The sequence below is a fragment of the Odontomachus brunneus genome, unplaced genomic scaffold, assembly GCF_010583005.1.
Source record: "Odontomachus brunneus isolate Ranch 3 - 2012 unplaced genomic scaffold, Obru_v1 Obru_scaffold_101, whole genome shotgun sequence".
In the NCBI taxonomy this organism is placed as follows: Eukaryota; Metazoa; Arthropoda; class Insecta; order Hymenoptera; family Formicidae; genus Odontomachus; species Odontomachus brunneus.
This window is the reverse complement of record NW_022639551.1, coordinates 1,256,356-1,277,098: the sequence shown is the minus strand read 5'-3', so window position 1 is coordinate 1,277,098 and position 20,743 is coordinate 1,256,356. Positions and strand designations below refer to the sequence as shown.

Below are 20,743 nucleotides of genomic sequence, written 5' to 3'. Positions count from 1 at the left end.
ATTTTCCTGGGCTCGTGTTGAGTCCAGTAAGGCTCAAGTAAAAATTTTTAAATAGAAATCCTCATTTTTTACTACAGATTTAGAATCTTCACCTCCAAATAGAATAATTTTCATTTTTTACTTAACCATTCAGTAGGTTCTAAATGTTGTTTGAAGTTATTTTTATGTGATAAGACGTTGACTTTTGTGCATGAATTTTTAAAAATAACGGTTTGTGTTATGTAACATTAACAAAATATTACGACTCATGTTTCTAAAAATATTCTAAAAATATTATAAAAATATTTGGAAAGCCATGTTATATTACGTAACATTTGTAAACATTATTTAAAAACGAGTAAAAATTACGAATAATATAATTATTAAAAAATAGACTTTGAGTTTCTTGCTTGCTAAGTACGGCTTAAGATATAGACAGAAACTCTGATTAAAGAATTTACTTTACTATAAAGAATGTACTTTATGCTGTACTTTTTTTTTTTAATAAACCTAGAGTTTAATCAAAAAATTTTAATTACTTATTTGTACATCTAATATGTACATGTACACAAAGTAGAAGTGTATAAAGTGTATACGCAATGAAAATATAAATGTGAAAAGTAGTCGGCACCTTATTCCATTTTCATCTATGTTACAAACTTCACTTCATAACCTGACAGAAGTAATTATTGTAATGCTGTCGTTACGCTTAAAAATATCTTCCTTGCCTTAAATGTCTCACTTACAAAATTCCGTTTAGTTCAAATACGTCCGTCTTACACGCACTGTCTAAGTCAAAGACATATTCCAAACAGATACAACGCCAAACAGTCACCAGCACTTTCGTTCACATTTTATTTTTTACACTGTCGCGCATCGACTGTTCTCTGAAAAAGACCGTGCAACGAAAAGCTCATCAATAATGCAGCATCAGTGTTCAGCTTATGGTAACTTCTTTTACCAGTAGTCAAACTCTTTAGCGAAATAGAAACTATGGACAAACTGCAGTCTTTCCATAATTCGAATGAAGTTTGTAGCAGCTTTTAACGCGCCTCGTATGGCCACATAAAAAATTCTTTGCGTGCATGCTCACAATCCTGCGATTACAAATGTACGGTGACAAAGAGGGAAAAACACGAGATAACAAAAACGATGGATCGTTCTAGCGATAGAGAGTACACATTGAGCACGTTCTCACGATAATAATTTATTCACTTACCCGTTTCGTTACCAAAGGCGTCAACAAAACGATAATATCAACCGGTGTGTTCGTCGCTGTTGTTCTGGTTACTGCAATAGTTACAATTGTGCGAACACATGCATACAACGAACTTTAGCCTTTCGAGCATATTGTTTTAAGAGTAACGTAATAATAAGTCGTTGTATATCGCAAAACTGAGGACGATTTTCCCTCGATAGTGCACGAAAGTGTAAGACAGTGTAAAACAGTATCCTTCTAATATTTAGCATGGATCATTCAAACGAATATAATGGTACTCCTTTACGCATGTTTTCTAATCAGATTTGTTACTTCTCTATTTAAAAGTACTAACATGAGATTAAGATGTTTTATAATCTCCTTCACACAGCATCCAAATGTGTCATAGGGATTTCTTGAATGAAATTGATCAAAATATATCACTGAAAAAAACTGATTGTAGTCATGAAAGTACATAATAGTTTATTTTGCCCAATAACATGGCAATTATTCGCAAATTTTGTATATTAATAGTTTAACCAAATTTTATTATTTCATGACATTGTTTGGGTAAATATACAGAAAACTGGTGCCACCTACGATGGGCTTGACCTTGACATATGTTATAGAGGTCACTCCCCTGAATGACCTGAAGGTTTTAGCCGTCGCTCGTTGTTCGTTAAAAAGTTATTAACAAAAGAAGTTGCATAAAATAAATGTAATTTTTGGACACCGTATATACAAAAACATCGAATTGAATTGAAAGGTGCTACACACACACATACATACACTGCTCTCCTGCACGCGTGCAGGCCCAGGCGGGCTCGCGGTGTGTACGTGTGTTCCTATTATATTTGAAGTTTTACAAAAAGAATGATATTTCTGCCACACATTAATTTATACAGTGTCGCAAAATTATATGAATGATTGTTAAATCATCCAAATATAATAGGAATACATGTACACACCGGGCGGGCGGGCGAGGAGTGTATATGTGTGTGCGTGTGTGTGTATGCGTGCATGCGTGCGTGCGTGCGTATACAACTGAATGTAACACACGGCTTCCAAATTTTCAACATGCATTTGATATATGAATTTTTCAATGTAACACACGATTCCCTGCTTTTTTTCAAGGAAAAGTACATGAAATATGTGAACAAATACTTTATTAAATTGGACAAATATTTTTCGCACGCACGCACGCCCGCAGCTTTAATATACTACTGTTAAGTAGTACTCTGTGTTGATATTAATATATCTTTTTTTGTAAATAACTTTTTAACAAACAATGAGTGCCAGTTGAAACCTTCTGAATGTTACTCAGAATAGTGGCAGATACCTTTCTAGCCCACAAATTCGATGTTTTTGTATATTGGACGGTGTCCAACAGTTACATCCATTTTATGCAATTTGTTTTGTTAATAACTTTTTAACGAACAACGAGCGACGGCTAAAATTTTCTAAAGCTGAACCTTCAGAGCTATGTCCTTGATAACATATAACAAGGTCAAACATATTGGGGGTAGCACCAGTTTTCTATATATTTACCATTGTTTATTTTGGAGAGTGAATACGATTAAGTATATCCGTGTAATCCGTTCGTAACTTATTTGTCGATGTATTTGTTTTTACATTAAACAAATAGCATGTGTGAAATTGTAGTTTTTAATATGATATAAAACTTAAGTTTTTAATAATAGATTTCCAAAAGGCAATCAGTCTAAATCGGCTCATGTTAAAAATAGTCGGTTTGTGGCCGCCAGATAATCGAGATTCGCGACAAATTATAAAACTGAAGCTTCGACGACTATGCAGTTGCATCACGTTACTTCTCGTAATTACGATACCGAGTTTAATTGCATTAATTAGAGTATGGGGTGATATGATACTAATGATAGATAATATGCAATATAGTATTTCTCTGTCGATAGCGGTTTTCAAAATCTGCATTATTTGGTATAAACAAGAAGGTACATTGTGTTTAGCAGAGGGTTTCCTTATCAGTAACTCTTGCAATCTTTTATTGAGTTTGAAAAACGCGCAAAAGTATCCGCGTAGCAAAATAGTAACACATTAGTGTTTCTTATAGTTTTAGCACCTTTAATTGATATGATTGAGAGAGATTGGATGACAATAAAGATTAAAGAGGAGCGAGATGTTATGCTAAGGCACGCCAGAATTTCTCGTGCGATCGCTATGTGCGGATTGTTCATGATATTATTTGCATTAATCATTATGTTTGGTTTACCGTGTCTCGAAATGACAAGGAGTTACGTGACCAACTTAACGTACTTTGGAAAATACCTACCAATACCAACATACTACCTGCACGATGTGACCAAGAGTCCACAGTACGAGCTAACGCTACTGGCGCAAACACTCGCAACGTTCATATGTGGTATCTCTTACTCTGCGATCGACAACTTGTTCGGATTATTAATTTTTCACGTATGCGGTCAATTAGAAAATTTACATTTGCGGATAGCATATATGAAGAAGTATCCCAACTTCAATGAAATTTTGAAATATAATATCCAAGATCACATTCGTTTGATCAGGTACTCAAACTGGGTTGTCAAGAAAGTCTATTCAAATAGAAATTGTGCAAACAATCGCACAAGTGCGTGTATTTAAGCATGATATAAAATTACATCTTTCTCTAAAAAGCAGTTGCTATTTCAGATCTATCGAAGTTATTGATGATTCTTTCAATTTGATGCTACTTAACCTGGTACTTTATTTTGGTATAATATTTTGCCTACAAGGATTTCTCATTGTTAATGTAAGTCAGAAATAATAACCCATTACGTAATTAAAGATCCTGTGATTCAAACAATTCTCGATAATTCGAAACGTCGATATATTAGCAAATTATAAGACGCACTACGTCACTATTGAATACTTTTCTTGTCCATTTTTTTCACATAATATTTTTTGTAAAGTAATGAGTTGCAGCAGCGAGGTAAAAGAAGTGAGAGTTTTGTACTAAGCGTTATTTCGACATTTTTTCGACATAATGAAAACACTGGAAGTGCCTCAAAATTTACTGCACTAATTAGACTGTTTAACAAAGTTTATCCAGGCACTTCTTTAATTTTTGTCAATCAGAAATCTGTTTGTGAAAAATTATTTAATATCTATGTGTAAATCTACGATTTTACAATGCTATATATATGATAGAACATAATCTCTAAAATATAAACTTCTTATTATTGATACTAATCAATGAAGAACTATTATCCCATAGTTTCAAGCTGTTGTTGTTATGTCACAGACTGGTAATGTATCATAATGCATTTATATCTCACAATACTTCTTCCTAAAACAATTTAGCCCATATATGTAGCTCTTCTCCCTACTTTTTACTGATAAACATAAAAAAGTGGTCGTCTAAGATGGCCATAAGGTATGTTACGTTCTAGAGGAAAACACAACCATATAAGTACTTATATTAAGCCTCAGCCGTACATGCAGGTCGAGAAGTGGGTCAGCGGCCAGAAGGGTCGCTTTACACGCGCAATGAGTGCGTCCTTTTTAGGTCAGGTAGGCGAATCCCTTTACCAAGGACCTAGAGCGAATAATTGGATGAAAGAGTGTGGGGGAAACAAAATTTAGACTTACATTAATCACAAGACGATGGTGAATTTATTAATTATGACTCTTAATATAACACATGAGATTGTAATGTCGCAAATTTTTACAAATACGGGTGCGTGTGTTTGTGTGTATGTGTGTGTGTGTATGTGTATGTGTGTGTGTGTATATGTATGTATGTGTGTGTGTGTAGGAGTGTGCATGTGTGCGTGTATGGTGCTGAGGGGTTGAAGTGCGATGACTAAGAGGGGACAGATAGTTATGGAGAAGCAGAGCTGAACGATGGATTTAGCACGGGCAAAGGAGACAGGATATGCTCAGGGAAGTCGGGAGAATTGCCGATCCCGAGGGAGGAGACGAGTATCAGACTCACCGGAATTATTGCAGCGAAATAACTGAAGAGAGCAACGGAATGTAAAATGAAACAAATGCAGAACTTACTTTAGACGTGAGTTAATAGTGGGTGAAATGAATCTGCAACTGGCAAGTTGGTTCTTGATATCTTCCCCTCGATCGGGATGTTCTCTTGATGACTTGTGTCTGCAAAGTCTCCTTCAGATTAGTTCAATTTTTGCTCGGTTACAGTTAATAATCGTTGTTTCACGATTGTATGTAGTAGGAAAGAGTTACAAAACCCGAGCAACAACCAAATAGGGCTCGGTAGTACTTTGGATTGGGAGTGAGAAAATCTTAGAATCGAGGAAAAAGTTCTAGAACTGTGGGAGAAGTTTCTCGACGTTTCGATAAAATCGAAGGTAATGTTCAAGTGGGATGATCTGTCTTTAGGAATTTAGGGCCTTGATAGAATTGTGACAATTCATGATATAAGTTGATATAAGTATTTATCTATTTGCGGTGTACTAAGTGTTATGTTTCGTGACTATTTCTTCTATATTCTATTATTATACAATGATATGAGAATAACGTGCGAGGCTCATAATTTTTGTGTACATAGAGCTGGGTATTTTATCTGTTTGAAAAGTTCGACCGGGTTAGATCAGCTGAAACATTCAATTTACTACTGATACCGTATTATTCATATAAATGATTCATTACGTGTAGTCTACAGAACGTAACATGTACATTCGTCAATGGTAAAATCCTCATTACCGATACATTCTCTCCTGTTTCTTTTACCTCGTTGAATTCCAGAACAAAGAGTTTTAAGGTTATATAACTTGTATTGGTGATTATTCAGGTTATTAATCAAAAAGGCCAAATATCAGTTATGCAGTTGAGTTGGTTTATTATAGCGTGTATTATCATTTTGTTGCATATGTGTCTTTATTGCGCTGTTGGTGAAATTTTAATGATACAAGTAAGTGAAAATATATAATAGTGGCTTTAACGGCACAGTAGGGAGAGAGAATTATATAATTTTATTATTTGTAAAATGCTCTACGTAAGCTATATAAAGAGTATCCCAATTTAACACACCGAAATATCTCAAAAACAATACATTTTCGAAAAAAATGCTTCAAATAAAAGTTATAGAATTTGAAGGAGTTTATCAGATGAACTGCTTAGATCCGAATATGTCTTTTGGGCTTAATAAGACACAGGTTGATTTTTTCAGTGAAAACACCTATTTTTTTTATTACAGATTCGAATTTTATGGGAAAAAATAAGGAAATTTTATTCTTGGCAACTTTTCGTAAAACTTTCTCCAACAGACGCAAAATAGCGGTCCAAGTTATTTTGAAATACATTCCGGTCAATGAAGACAAGATGATGGAAGCATGTCCGTAATTCCTGCGACATTTACCAAAAATAAGCAAAATGTTTACTACATCATGTAGTGTATAATTCGTCATTTTGCAAGAATAATTTAACCTGGATTTAACAATACTAAACTGTTGGTGCCAATTCATGGGGTGCTGAAAAGCAGCGTTGAGCATCATTTTCTCTGGGTAATCTGTCATAACACCAATGTTTTATCATTTGAACAATAAAGGTGCTTTTTCATACTGACGCACGACACTCATTTTTAGCGTCAAAAGAAGATCAAAAAGATCACATAACCACCTTAATAGTTTATCATCGAATCCGGATTAAATTATTCTTAAAGAATTATACACTAAATGGTAGACATTTTGCTTACTCTTGGTGAATGCTACAGGAATTACAGACACAGAATGTATTTCAAAATAAGCTTGAATGTTATTTTGCGTCTGTTGGAGAAAATTTAACAAAAAGTTACTAAGAATAAAATTTTATTATTTGTTTCCATAGAATCCGAATCTGTAATAAAAAATATGTATTTCTATCAAACTGAAAATCTATCTGGATCTTATTTGATGCAAAAACGGTCCCGGACCAAAAATCTAAGTAGTTTATAAGCCCTTTCAAACTCTACAACATTTATTTGAGCCATTTTTTTCGAAAATGTATTGTTTTCGAGATATTTCGGTGATTAACTTAAAATAGGATATTGTATATATATATATATATTTAATTAAATATAAATTTAATTAAATTATATATATATATATATATATATATATATATATATAAGGCAAGATATTTAAATCGGGAAGTTTAAATATATGAAAAGTAACGCAAAATGACAAGAAACGTTTCAGACAAATGTTGCAGTGTTTCAAAGGAGACATATCGTGATGCTATTGGTTTGATCTTAGGGTGAAGTATCAAGGTGAAATGAAGATCAACTTAATATTTTTTAATAGGTTTCTAATTTTCTATCATCTTCCTTTGTAGTCCTACTAATGACAAATTTAATGATAACACACTCAAGGTTATTGGAGATAAATTTCTGGAAAACAAAGTTTAAATCATTAAAAATAAAGGTAATATTTAATTTATTTTTATTTATTTCATTAAATGCTCAAAAAAGTAGCCATCAACTTCGATACTATTGAATACGTTGAATAAAAGATAACTGAAGCATAATTTATGAATATTTCGATCTTCCAATAATTCTTTTACAGCTCGATAAATAAAGAACGTGATGGAACGTTTTTCTCAAAATACACAAGTGATACACAAGAACGAAATGACACTCAATCTCACGTAATTCCGTTTTCAACTAAGTTTCAAACTTTACCTCGTAAGCTGACAGAAGAAATCATTGTAATATCGTCATTATGCTGGAAAATATCTCGCTTTCCGTTTCTAGTTCACGTCGATTTTACACGCACTATTCAAGTCAAAGACACATTAGCACCAAATAGCCACTAGCACTGTCGTTCATATCGTATTTCTTACACTACTGTGTTTCGACTGTTCTCGACTGTAAGGCTAATCAATAATGCAGCATCAAAGTGTTCAACCTAACTCCTTTTTCCAGTGATCAAACTTTTCAGCGAGGTACAAACTATGAACGAACTACCGTCTTTTCAACTCGAATGAAGTTTTTAGCAGCCTTTAGCCCGTCTGCCATCGACACATGAAAAATTCTTTGCGTGCATGCTCACGACCCTGCAATTACAAATGTGCGGTGATACAGAGGGAAAAACACGAGATAACAAAAGCGATGGGTCATTTTGACGATCGACAGTACACATTGTACGCGTTCTCAGGATAACAATTTATTCACTCACCTTTTTCGTTACCAAAGGCATCAACGAAACGATAATATAAACGCGTGTGTTTATCGATGTTCTGTTCTGCTGTTCTGGTTGCTGCAATATTTACAATTGTGCGAACACATGCATACAAACTTTAGCCTTTCGAGAATATAGTTTTAAGAGTAATAATAATCAGTCGTTATATATCGCAAAAGTAAGGACGATTTTCCCTTGACAGTGCAAGACAGTGCAAGACAGTGCAAGTATCTTTCGACTCCTAGCATGGATTGTTCAAGTGAATATAAGAGTATGCTCTTTTATAGATGTTTTCTATTCAAATCTGTCATCTTTCTACTTAAAAATATCAACATGATTATCAATATATTTCGTAATTTTCTTCACATAAGTATCTGTCAGAATGTGTCATGGAGATTTCTCGAATAATATTGATCAAAATGTGTCGCTGAAGGAAACTGTTTATAGTCATGAAAAAATATAATAGCCATTTGTTTCGCACAATAACATGACAATTAATAACATGACATCGCAAAATCCGTGGACATATTAATAGTTAAACAAAATTTCATTATTTCATTATTTCAACATTTTTTAGAAAGTCGATACGGTCAAGTACGCACGTGTAGACCGTCTTTTACTTATTCGTTGATATATTTGTTTTTATACTAAATAAATAGCTTATGTAAAATTATGTAAAATTATTATGTAGTTTTTAATATGAAATAAAACTTAAATTCTTAATGATAGATTTCCAAAAGGCGATCAGTTTAAATTGGTTCATGTTAAAAATAATCGGTTTGTGGCCGCCAGACAACCGGGACTCGCGACAAATTGTAAAACTAAAACTTCGACGGCTGTGCAGTTTCATCACGTTACTTTTCGTAATCACGATACCGAGTTTAATGTCATTGATTAAAGTATGGGGTGACATGATACTAATGATAGATAATATGCAATATAGTCTACCTCTGACGATAGCGGTTTTGAAAGTGTGCATTATTTGGTACAAACAAGAAGGTACACCATGTTTAGCAGAGTATTTTCTTATCACATAGCAACATTTATTATTTATCTTTCATTGAATTTATAAACGCGCAAAAGTGTCCGTATAGCAAAATAGCATCTCAACTCATTTTAACTCATTAATCCTTATAGTTTTAGCACCTCTTATTGATATGATTGAAAAAGATTGGATGAAAGTAAAGATTAAAGAGGAGCAAAAAGTGATGTTAAGGCACGCTAGGATTTCTCGAGCGATCGCTATGTGCGCATTGTCCATGATATTTTTTGGATTAATCTTTATATTTGGTTTACCGTGGCTCAAAATAACAAAGAGATATTTTACTAATTTAACGGACTCTGGAAAACGTTTGCCAATATCAACATACTATCTATACGATGTAACCAAAAGTCCGCAATTTGAGTTGACGCTACTAGCGCAAACATTCGCAACGTTCATAGCTGCTATTTCTTCCACTGCAATCGACAACTTGTTCGGTCTATTAGTTTTTCACGTATGCGGTCAATTGGAAAATTTACATTTGCGATTTTCGCATATGAAGAAGTATTCCAACTACGATGATATTTTGAAATATAACGTCCGAGATCACATTCGTTTGATCAGGTACTCAAGCTAAATTGTCAAGAAAATTTTTCAAAATAGAAACTGTTCGAACAATCGCGTATCTAAGCACGATATAAAATTACATCTTTCTCTGAAAAGCAGTTGCTGTTTCAGATCTATCGAAGTTATCGATGATTGTTTCAATTTAATGCTACTCAACCTGGTGCTTTATTTTTGTATAATATTTTGCCTACAAGGTTTTCTCATCGTCAATGTAAGTTAAAAATAATTATGCGCGCAATCACTTAATTATAGATCCTGTGATTCAAGCAGTCCTAGATAATTACAAATGTTGATATATGAACATATTTTAAGATGTATTTGCCAATTCACGTCACTATTTAATAATTTTCTTGTCAATTTTCTTCGCATATAATACTTTTTGTGTGTAACATGATGAGTTTCAGAGAACAAAAAGTTTCAAGTTGTGTATAACTTGTATTGGTGACTATTCAGGTTATTAAGCAAAAAGGCCAATTATCAGTTATGCAGTTGAGTTGGTTTATAATAGCGTGCGTTTTCGTTTTATTGCATATGTGCCTTTATTGCGCTGTTGGTGAACTTTTAATGACACAAGTAAGTAAAAACATATAATATAAAAGTGACTATAACGGCAAAGCAGGAAAATATAATCATATAATTTTTTTATTTGAAAAGTGATCTTCGTATATTATATACAGTGTGTCCCGTTTTAAGTTACACATGGAAATATCTCGAAAATAATGCATTTTCAAAAAAATGTTTCAAATAAAAGTTGTAAGGTTTGGAAGGGATTATTAGATGAACTAAATTAGATTTTGGGTCCGGAGTCTTCTTTGGGTTTAATAATGCCGCGAATGATTTTTCCATTGAAAACACCTATTTTTTATTACAGATTCGAATTCTATGAAAAGGGTAAGGAAATTTTGTTCTTGGTAACTTTTCGCTAAACTCTCTCCAACAGGCGCAAAATAGCGCTCAAAATTATTTCAAATTACCTTCTGCACTGCGATGTTACGATCATAGATATATATGTAGACCGTAATATATGTAGACCGAGAGTTGAGGAGTGGGAGGTAGAGCTTCACGTAGAAAAAGATGCACTGTGTTTTGAGATCCTGCGTTCTGTCTCATTTGCGCATGTGTACGAGAGTATATATATGAGTGTATATGTGAGAGAAATTAGTAAAGAAGAATGAAAGAACGAGAAACTGGAACTGAAAACCACATGTCTTCTGCACCGAATTAATCGAATAATTGACCAAATGTATTTTCCAACAAATGTTGCACTTCACCATTGTGCACGTCAATTTTAATTATACCTCTCTCACACATACGCTCATACATATGCGCGAATGAGAGAGAAAGCAGGGTTCCAAAACATAATGCATCTTTTTCTATGTGTCCCTTACCCCACTCTTCAAATAAAGGCAAACGCTCGGTCTACATTGGCCCATATATCATAATTCGTCATTTTGCAAGAATAATTTAACCTGGATTTAACAATACTAAACTGTTGGTGCCAATTCATGGGGTGCTGAAAAGCAGCGTTGAGCATCATTTTCTCTGGGTAATCTGTCATAACACCAATGTTTTAATAATCATTTGAACAATAAAGGTGCTTTTTCATACTGACGCTTGACACTCATTTTTAGCGTCAAAAGAAAATCAAAAAGATCACATAATCACCTTAATAGTTTTGTATTATCGAATCCGGATTAAATTATTCTTGAAGAATTATACACTAAATGGTAAAGATATTTTGCTTACTCTTGGTGAATGCTACAGGAATTACAGACACAGAATGTATTTCAAAATAAGCTTGAACGTTATTTTGCGTCTGTTGGAGAAAATTTAACAAAAAGTTACTAACAATAAAATTTTCTTATTTGTTTCCATAGAATCCGAATCTGTAATAAAAAATATATATTTCTATCAACTTGAAAATCTATCTGGATCTTATTTGATGCAAAGAAGGTCCCAGACCAAAAATCTAAGTAGTTTATAAGCCCTTTCAAACTCTACAACATTTATTTGAGCCATTTTTTTCGAAAATGTATTGTTTTCGAGATATTTCGGTGATTAACTTAAAATAGGATATTGTATATATATATATATATTTAATTAAATATAAATTTAATTAAATTATATATATATATATATATATATATATATATATATATATATATAAGGCAAGATATTTAAATCGGGAAGTTTAAATATATGAAAAGTAACGCAAAATGACAAGAAACGTTTCAGACAAATGTTGCAGTGTTTCAAAGGAGACATATCGTGATGCTATTGGTTTGATCTTAGGGTGAAGTATCAAGGTGAAATGAAGATCAACTTAATATTTTTTAATAGGTTTCTAATTTTCTATCATCTTCCTTTGTAGTCCTACTAATGACAAATTTAATGATAACACACTCAAGGTTATTGGAGATAAATTTCTGGAAAACAAAGTTTAAATCATTAAAAATAAAGGTAATATTTAATTTATTTTTATTTATTTCATTAAATGCTCAAAAAAGTAGCCATCAACTTCGATACTATTGAATACGTTGAATAAAAGATAACTGAAGCATAATTTATGAACATTTCGATCTTCTAAAAATTCTTTTACAACTCTTTTACAACTCGATAAAATAAAGAACGTGATGGAACGTTTTTCTCAAAATACACAAGTGGTACACAAGAACGAAATGACACTCAATCTCACGTAATTCCCTTTTCAACTAAGTTTCAAACTTTACCTCGTAAGCTGACAGAAGAAATCATTGTAATATCGTCATTATGCTGGAAAGTATCTCGCTTTCCGTTTCTAGTTCACGTCGATTTTACACGCACTATTCAAGTCAAAGACACATTAGCACCAAATAGCCACTAGCACTGTCGTTCATATCGTATTTCTTACACTACTGTGTTTCGACTGTTCTCGACTGTAAGGCTAATCAATAATGCAGCATCAAAGTGTTCAACCTAACTCCTTTTTCCAGTGATCAAACTTTTCAGCGAGGTACAAACTATGAACGAACTACCGTCTTTTCAACTCGAATGAAGTTTTTAGCAGCCTTTAGCCCGTCTCCCATCGACACATGAAAAATTCTTTGCGTGCATGCTCACGACCCTGCAATTACAAATATGCGGTGACATAGAGGGAAAAACAAGAGATAACAAAAGCGATGGGTTATTTTGACGATGGACAGTACACATTGTACGCGTTCTCAGGATAACAATTTATTCACTCACATTTTCGTTACCAAAGGCATCAACGAAACGATAATATCAACCCGTGTGTTTATCGATGTTCTGTTCTGTTGTTCTGGTTGCTGCAATATTTACAATTGTGCGAACACATGCATACAAACTTTAGCCTTTCGAGAATATAGTTTTAAGAGTAATAATAATCAGTCGTTATATATCGCAAAAGTAAGGACGATTTTCCCTTGACAGTGCAAGACAGTGCAAGACAGTGCAAGTATCTTTCGACTCCTAGCATGGATTGTTCAAGTGAATATAAGAGTATGCTCTTTTATATATGTTTTCTATTCAAATCTGTCATCTTTCTACTTAAAAATATAAACATGATTATCAATATATTTCGTAATTTTCTTCACATAAGTATCTGAATGTGTCATGGAGATTTCTCGAATAATATTGATCAAAATGTGTCGCTGAAGAAAACTGTTTATAGTCATGAAAGAATATAATAGCCGTTTGTTTCGCACAATAACATGACAATTAATAACATGATATCGCAAATTCCGTGGATATATTAATGGTTAAACAAAATTTTATTATTTCATTATTTAGATTTTCAACATTGTTTAGAAAGTCGATACGGTCAAGTACGCACGTGTAGACCGTCTTTTACTTATTCGTTGATATATTTGTTTTTATACTAAATAAATAGCTTATGTGAAATTATATAAAATCATTATGTAGTTTTTAATATGAAATAAAACTTAAATTCTTAATGATAGATTTCCAAAAGGCGATCAGTTTAAATTGGTTCATGTTAAAAATAATCGGTTTGTGGCCGCCAGACAACCGGGACTCGCGACAAATTGTAAAACTAAAACTTCGACGGCTGTGCAGTTTCATCACGTTACTTTTCGTAATCACGATACCGAGTTTAATGTCATTGATTAAAGTATGGGGTGACATGATACTAATGATAGATAATATGCAATATAGTCTACCTCTGACGATAGCGGTTTTGAAAGTGGGCATTATTTGGTACAAACAAGAAGGTACACCATGTTTAGCAGAGTATTTTCTTATCACACAGCAACATTTGTAATTTATCTTTCATTGAATTTATAAACGCGCAAAAGTGTCCGCATAGCAAAATAGCATCTCAACTCATTTTAACTCATTAATCCTTATAGTTTTAGCACCTCTTATTGATATGATTGAAAAAGATTGGATGAAAGTAAAGATTAAAGAGGAGCAAAAAGTGATGTTAAGGCACGCTAGGATTTCTCGAGCGATCGCTATGTGCGCATTGTCCATGATATTTTTTGGATTAATCTTTATATTTGGTTTACCGTGGCTCAAAATAACAAAGAGATATTTTACTAATTTAACGGACTCTGGAAAACGTTTGCCAATATCAACATACTATCTATACGATGTAACCAAAAGTCCGCAATTTGAGTTGACGCTACTAGCGCAAACATTCGCAACGTTCATAGCTGCTATTTCTTCCACTGCAATCGACAACTTGTTCGGTCTATTAGTTTTTCACGTATGCGGTCAATTGGAAAATTTACATTTACGGTTTTCACATATGAAGAAGTATTCCAACTACGATGAAATTTTGAAATATAACGTCCGAGATAACATTCGTTTGATCAGGTACTCAAGCTAAATTGTCAAGAAAGTTTTTCAAAATAGAAACTGTTCGAACAATGGAGTATCTAAGCACCATATAAAATTACATCTTTCTCTGAAAAGAAGTTGCTGTTTCAGATCTATCGAAGTTATCGATGATTGTTTCAATTTAATGCTACTTAACCTGATGCTTTATTTTTGTATAATATTTTGCCTACATGGTTTTCTCATCGTCAATGTAAGTTAAAAATAATTCAAGCAGTCCTAGATAATTACAAATGTTGATATATGAACATATTTTAAGATGCATTTGCTGATTCACGTCACTATTTAATAATTTTCTTGTCAATTTTCTTCGCATACAATACTTTTTGTGTGTAACATGATGAGTTTCAGAGAACAAAAAGTTTCAAGTTGTGTATAACTTGTATTGGTGACTATTCAGGTTATTAAGCAAAAAGGCCAATTATCAGTTATGCAGTTGAGTGAAATTATAATAGCGTGCACTTCCGTTTTATTGCATATGTGCGTTTATTGCGCTTAGGTGAACTTTTAATGACACAAGTAAGTAAAAACATATAATATAAAAGTGACTATAACGGCAAAGCAGGAAAATATAATTATATAATTTTTTTATTTGAAAAGTGATCTTTGTATCTTATATACAGAGTGTCCCGTTTTAAGTTACACATCGAAATATCTCGAAAATAATGCATTTTCAAAAAAATGTTTCAAATAAAAGTTATAAGGTTTGGAAGGGATTATTAGATGAACTAAATTAGATTTTGAGTCCGAGGTCTTCTTTGAGCTTAATAATGCCGCGGTTGATTTTTCCATCGAAAACACCTATTTTTTATTACAGATTCGAATTCTATGAAAAGGGTAAGGAAATTTTGTTCTTGGTAACTTTTCGCTAAACCCTCTCCAACAGGCGCAAAATAGCGCTCAAAATTATTTCAAATTACATTCTGCAGTGCGTTGTCACGATCATAGACGTAATATATGTAGACCGAGCATTGAGGAATAGGAGGTAGAGCTTCACGTAGAAAAAGATACTCTGTGTTTTGAGATCTTGCGTTCTGTCTCATTTGCGCATGTGTACGAAAGTGTATATGTGAGTGTATATGTGAGAGAAAAGAAGTAGTAAAGAAGAATGAAAGAACGAGAATCTGCAACTGAAAATTACATGTCTTAATTAATTAATCGATTAATTAACCAAATGTATTTTCCAACAAATGTGGCACTTCACCATTGTGCACGTCAATTTTAATTATACCTCTCTCACACATACGCTCATACATATGCGCGAATGAGAGAGAAAGCAGGGTTCCAAAACATAATGCATCTTTTTCTATGTGTCCCTTATCCCACTCTTCAAATAAAGGCAAACGCTAGGTCTACATTGGCCTATATTCTAAATCCTTTTTTATCGATAAAAGTGTCTTAAATGTAGCTTCTCAGCCAATTAGGTGGCTCCTAAGTCTCTTTTAGAGGCTCATTTATCGTTGAAAGAAAACTCAGAATACGGGCCATTATGTCTATAGTTACGATAAACAAAAGTATATGCGAGCTCTCGCTAGCGCCGCCATACATAGACGTGACTCATCGGATGCGCGATTATATAAACATGAAAACCTCTCGCAACTTAATAACAAATTCTTAACAGTTTAAATCATTAAAAATGAAGATAATATTCAATTTTATTTTTTAAATTTTAATTTTTTATTTATTTTACTAAATGCTTAAAAAATGACCATCAACTTTGATACACTTTTGAATACGTTGAATGAAAGATGACTGCAACATGGTCTATGAACATTTCGATATTCTGAAAATTATTTTACAACTCGTAACTTATAAAATAAAGAACGTGATGGAACGTTTTTCTCGGAAATGATATGCAAAAACAAATTGACTAGTGTACATTCAGTCTCACGAATGCTATATCATTTACATATCGATAGTAACTAAGAAACCTTCGGCCGGCTGCACTCATCTTTAGCTACATGTTTCCCATGTCTGTTGATCAATCGAAGAAGCGAGAACGTGTTTAAAGCAAAAGTGATCTTGGAACAGATTCACATGTCGTACATCGATAAATAAAGTTATCTACTCATATAACGTGTAATTGATGGAAGGACAGTAAAATTTGAAATAAATAAACAATAAATTAATATATAAAATTAATATATAAAATTTAAATAATTAATCGAAGAAAAGTATATGAGGCATTTTTTGTCAAACGAGCAACCTTTGCCCAAAATTCGAATGAACCGATAAGTATAAACCGATTAAAATAGATAGCTATTAGATTAAGGAAAAACATTTGTAAGAGCCTGCATAGCTAGAGTAATTCTAATAACGGAGTGGAAGGAATAGTTATTAAAACATACCTATTAAAAAGACGGATCGTAGTAACCTAAAGTTAAGTTAAGCATACAATTGATTAATTTCTGTACATGTACAAAGTATTCGCTAATATTATATTTCCCTTTAATATACGTGTTATGATAACATTAACAAAATATTATGATTCATATTATATGACTGATATTTGTATAATATTTCAGAAAAATTTGGAAAGTAACGTTATTTTAAGTAATTGTATTTTAACTATTTGGAAAATATTATTAAAAAACGAGGAAAAATCATATATTATATCAATATTAAAAAATGTACACTTTATAATTCTTACTACGAGTATGGTTTAAGTTATAGATAGAAACAGCGAATACTCTGATTGAAAAAAGCGTTATACATTTTCAATGACCCTTAAGTTTAGTTGCAAAATTTGGTTTTATTTATTTGTACACCTAATATGTATATGTGCGCAAAATAAAAATATATATAGCACGCAATGAAAATATAAACGTAAAAACTAGTCAACATCTCATAATTCCATTTTCATTTAATTTTCAAACTTTACCTCGTAAGCTAACAGAAGAAATCATTATAATACCATGTATTATGATGGAAAATATGTCGCTATAACATCTCACTTGCATACTTTCCGTTTAGTTAAAGCACATCGATCTTACACTGTCAAAAACAGATTAGCTCTAAATAGCCACTAGCACTGTCCTTCATTTCTTATTTCATACGCCCTCCTCTTTCTTCCAAAGAAGAAGGAGGGCATACTAGGTAGCGGCGGGACGCCGTGCGTTCGAGATCTGCGTATCTTTTCGTTCCAAAGAGAGAAAAATATTAAGAGCGCGGTTTTGCTATAGGCCGGGACTCGAACCCGTGTCTTTCGCTTGCCGAGCGACTGCTCTAAACCACTGAGCTACTTGACGCTTCACACTCGCGACACTCTCCCCTCCCTTATTACGCTCAGAGATGCCGTTCGGAAGCGACATCTCTGGCGCGATCCCAAGACGCCCGGCGACTACAGAGAGAAACAATGTACTATATCAAATAGTACAGCTGTCAGTCTCTCAAAGTCAAAGGTTGCTATCATTTAAAACCTGTATTCGACTGTAGGACTAAAGGCTCATCAATAATGCAGCATCAAAGTGTTCACCCTATGGTAACTCCTTTTTCCAGTGATCAAACTTTTCAGCCAGGTAAAAGCTATGGACAACATATATCTTTTCCATAACTCGAATGAAGTTTTCAGCAGCTCTTAACTCGTCTCCCACAGACACATGAAAAATTCTTTGCGTGCATGTTTAGCATGCTCACGACGCTGTAATTACATATGTGCGGTAATAAAGAGGGAAAGACACGAGATAAAAAAAGCGATGGGTTATTATGACAATAAACGGTACATGTTGTGTGCGTCCTCACGATAATAATTTATTCACTCACCCGTTTCGTTACCAAAGATATCGACAAAATGATAATATTAAACTCTGCGTTCGTCATCCCTATTCTGCTTGTTGCAACATTTGCAATCGTGCGAACACATGCATATAACAACCTTTGGTCTTTCAAGAACCTCGTTTTAAGAATAACGTAATAATAAGTCGTTATATATTGCAAAAGTGGAATCGATTTTTCCTCAACAGTGCAAGACAGTGCAAGACAGTATTCTTTTGATTCTTGGCATGGAACGTTCAAATGAATATAATGGTGCTCTTTTACGCATGTTTTCTATGCAGATCTGTTATTTCTCCCACTGAAAAAAAGAGTTTTGAGATCTCAATTGAGATCTTATTTAAGAACTTAATTGAGATTTCCGCAAGATTTCTCACTTAAGCTATAAAAATACTTTTTTTCAATAGAGAGATATGTGTGTCTTCTATACATTAAATTTATAAATTCCATTCGTAAAAATAATAAAATTCATCACTTATTGAATTGACTTATTGCTACGTTGTTGCAAGATTGTGACTATGTTGAAATATTTGCTATCAAAAACATTGCAATGTAACATTATAACAACGTTATAGTGGAATGTTAAATGTAAATGTAAAACGAAATTTATATATTCCTCATTTTCTCATATCTTACGAGCGCTGGGAGCCACACATTTTGTCACAAACACTCCAAACGTTCGAGTATTCTTCTCTTTTATATGTTTCGTTTGTAAGCGGTGCGGGAGTCTATTACCTATCCATGTTTTAACCACAATAAACGTTGCCTGACTTTAACGATCAACCGATCCGCAACTTTCCTCTAAAGATATTGTTACAACTTATATTTACTCAATATATCCTTATAATGTTCATAGTATATTATAACTTATTGATAAATAAATATTGAAGCAACGCAACAACGAATATTAATATATACTATTGAACCAGAAACTCCATGTATATTACTTTTAGAAAGCAATCATTAAGCATTAATTTACTATTATTTTTTCAACGAAGTATTATAATGGTTAGTCTAAACAAAAAAAAATGTATATACATAGTTTAAAACAAATTATAAGAAATTTAAATGAAATAAATCTAATTTTCATTTAATCCCAAAAAATTTTTTTTAAATATTGTAAATATTAATGTTTTTTCATCCAGTAACATAGCTTTCTTCAACGAAATAATAGTTTTTAAAAATTTCAATTAAACATTACAATGTTTACGAGGACAGACATTTCAACATTGCCACTATCTTGTAACAACTTTGCAGAAATTTTCACTGCGACATCAACAAGTCAAATTAATAGGTGGAGAATGCTAATATTTTTAAGAATAGAATATGTAAATTTAACACATGGAAGAATATCTCTACTGAAAAAAGTGTCTTGAGATTTCAATTCAAATATCTTACTAAAATATCATTTGAGTTCTCAGTTGAGTTCTCAAGACACTTTTTTCAGTAGGATCTCCATTTAAAAATATTAAAAGTATTAACATGTAATTACGGTTTTTATAATTCTTCTTCACATAGGTATCCAAATATGCAGGTTTGCTCGAATAAAATTGATCAAAGTATATTTCTGAAAAAAGTTGATTGTTGAAACTAGTTGTAATAATGAAAAAACATATTAGGTGCGCAACTAAGTTCTCGCTGTTTTTTTTTATGAAAATGCAACTTTATTGTGAAAAAATGATTACAAATAAATCATTCAAAGTATTGCCCGTCGCTAACTTTTTCCCATCTTTCTGGCAGAGCTCGAATACCGTTACGGTAAAAACGTTCGTCTTATGAGGCTATCCACGAATCAAGCCATTTTTTGATGTCTTTATATAAGCGGAACTGCTGATCAGCCAGTCCATGTGCCATCGAACGGAACAAGTAATAATCGGACGGCGCAATATCTGGGGAATATGGCGGGTGGGGTAGGACTTCCCATTTGAGAGTTTCCAAGTAGGTTTTAACGGGTTTGGCAACATGAGGCCGAGCGTTGTCATGCAGTAGAATCACTTTTTCGTGCCTCTACTCGTATTGTGGCCGTTTTTCGCGCAGTGCTCGGCTCAATCGCATCAATTGAATTCGATACCGTTCCCCAGTGATGGTTTCGTTCGGTTTCAACAGCTCATAATAAATAACACCGACCTGGTCCCACCAAATACACAGCATAACCTTCGCAGCGTGAATATT

At 33.1% G+C, this 20,743-nt stretch overlaps 3 protein-coding genes across 3 annotated transcripts in view; all 3 read left to right on the top strand.

Annotated features, from left to right (window-relative positions):
- Positions 1–1,447: 1,447 nt before the first annotated feature.
- On the top strand, positions 1,448–6,107 carry LOC116848899. Its single transcript, XM_032825461.1, has 5 exons — positions 1,448–1,472; positions 2,878–3,147; positions 3,267–3,735; positions 3,860–3,959; positions 5,970–6,107. The coding sequence occupies exons 1-5, from the start codon at positions 1,448–1,450 to the stop codon at positions 6,105–6,107; spliced, it is 1,002 nt and encodes a 333-aa protein (XP_032681352.1).
- Positions 6,108–9,056: 2,949 nt separating this feature from the next.
- Positions 9,057–20,743, top strand: part of LOC116848898 (odorant receptor 43a-like) — a 33,882-nt gene continuing 22,195 nt past the window's right edge. The window contains exons 1-4 of the mRNA XM_032825460.1: positions 9,057–9,333; positions 9,472–9,940; positions 10,055–10,154; positions 10,397–10,516. Coding sequence (XP_032681351.1) covers positions 9,057–9,333; positions 9,472–9,940; positions 10,055–10,154; positions 10,397–10,516 — 966 coding nt within the window. The remainder of the gene's footprint in view (positions 9,334–9,471; positions 9,941–10,054; positions 10,155–10,396; positions 10,517–20,743) is intronic.
- LOC116848901 lies at positions 13,736–15,299 on the top strand. The gene is made up of 4 exons (XM_032825464.1): positions 13,736–14,172; positions 14,311–14,779; positions 14,894–14,993; positions 15,201–15,299. The coding sequence occupies exons 1-4, from the start codon at positions 13,896–13,898 to the stop codon at positions 15,297–15,299; spliced, it is 945 nt and encodes a 314-aa protein (XP_032681355.1). The 5' UTR covers positions 13,736–13,895.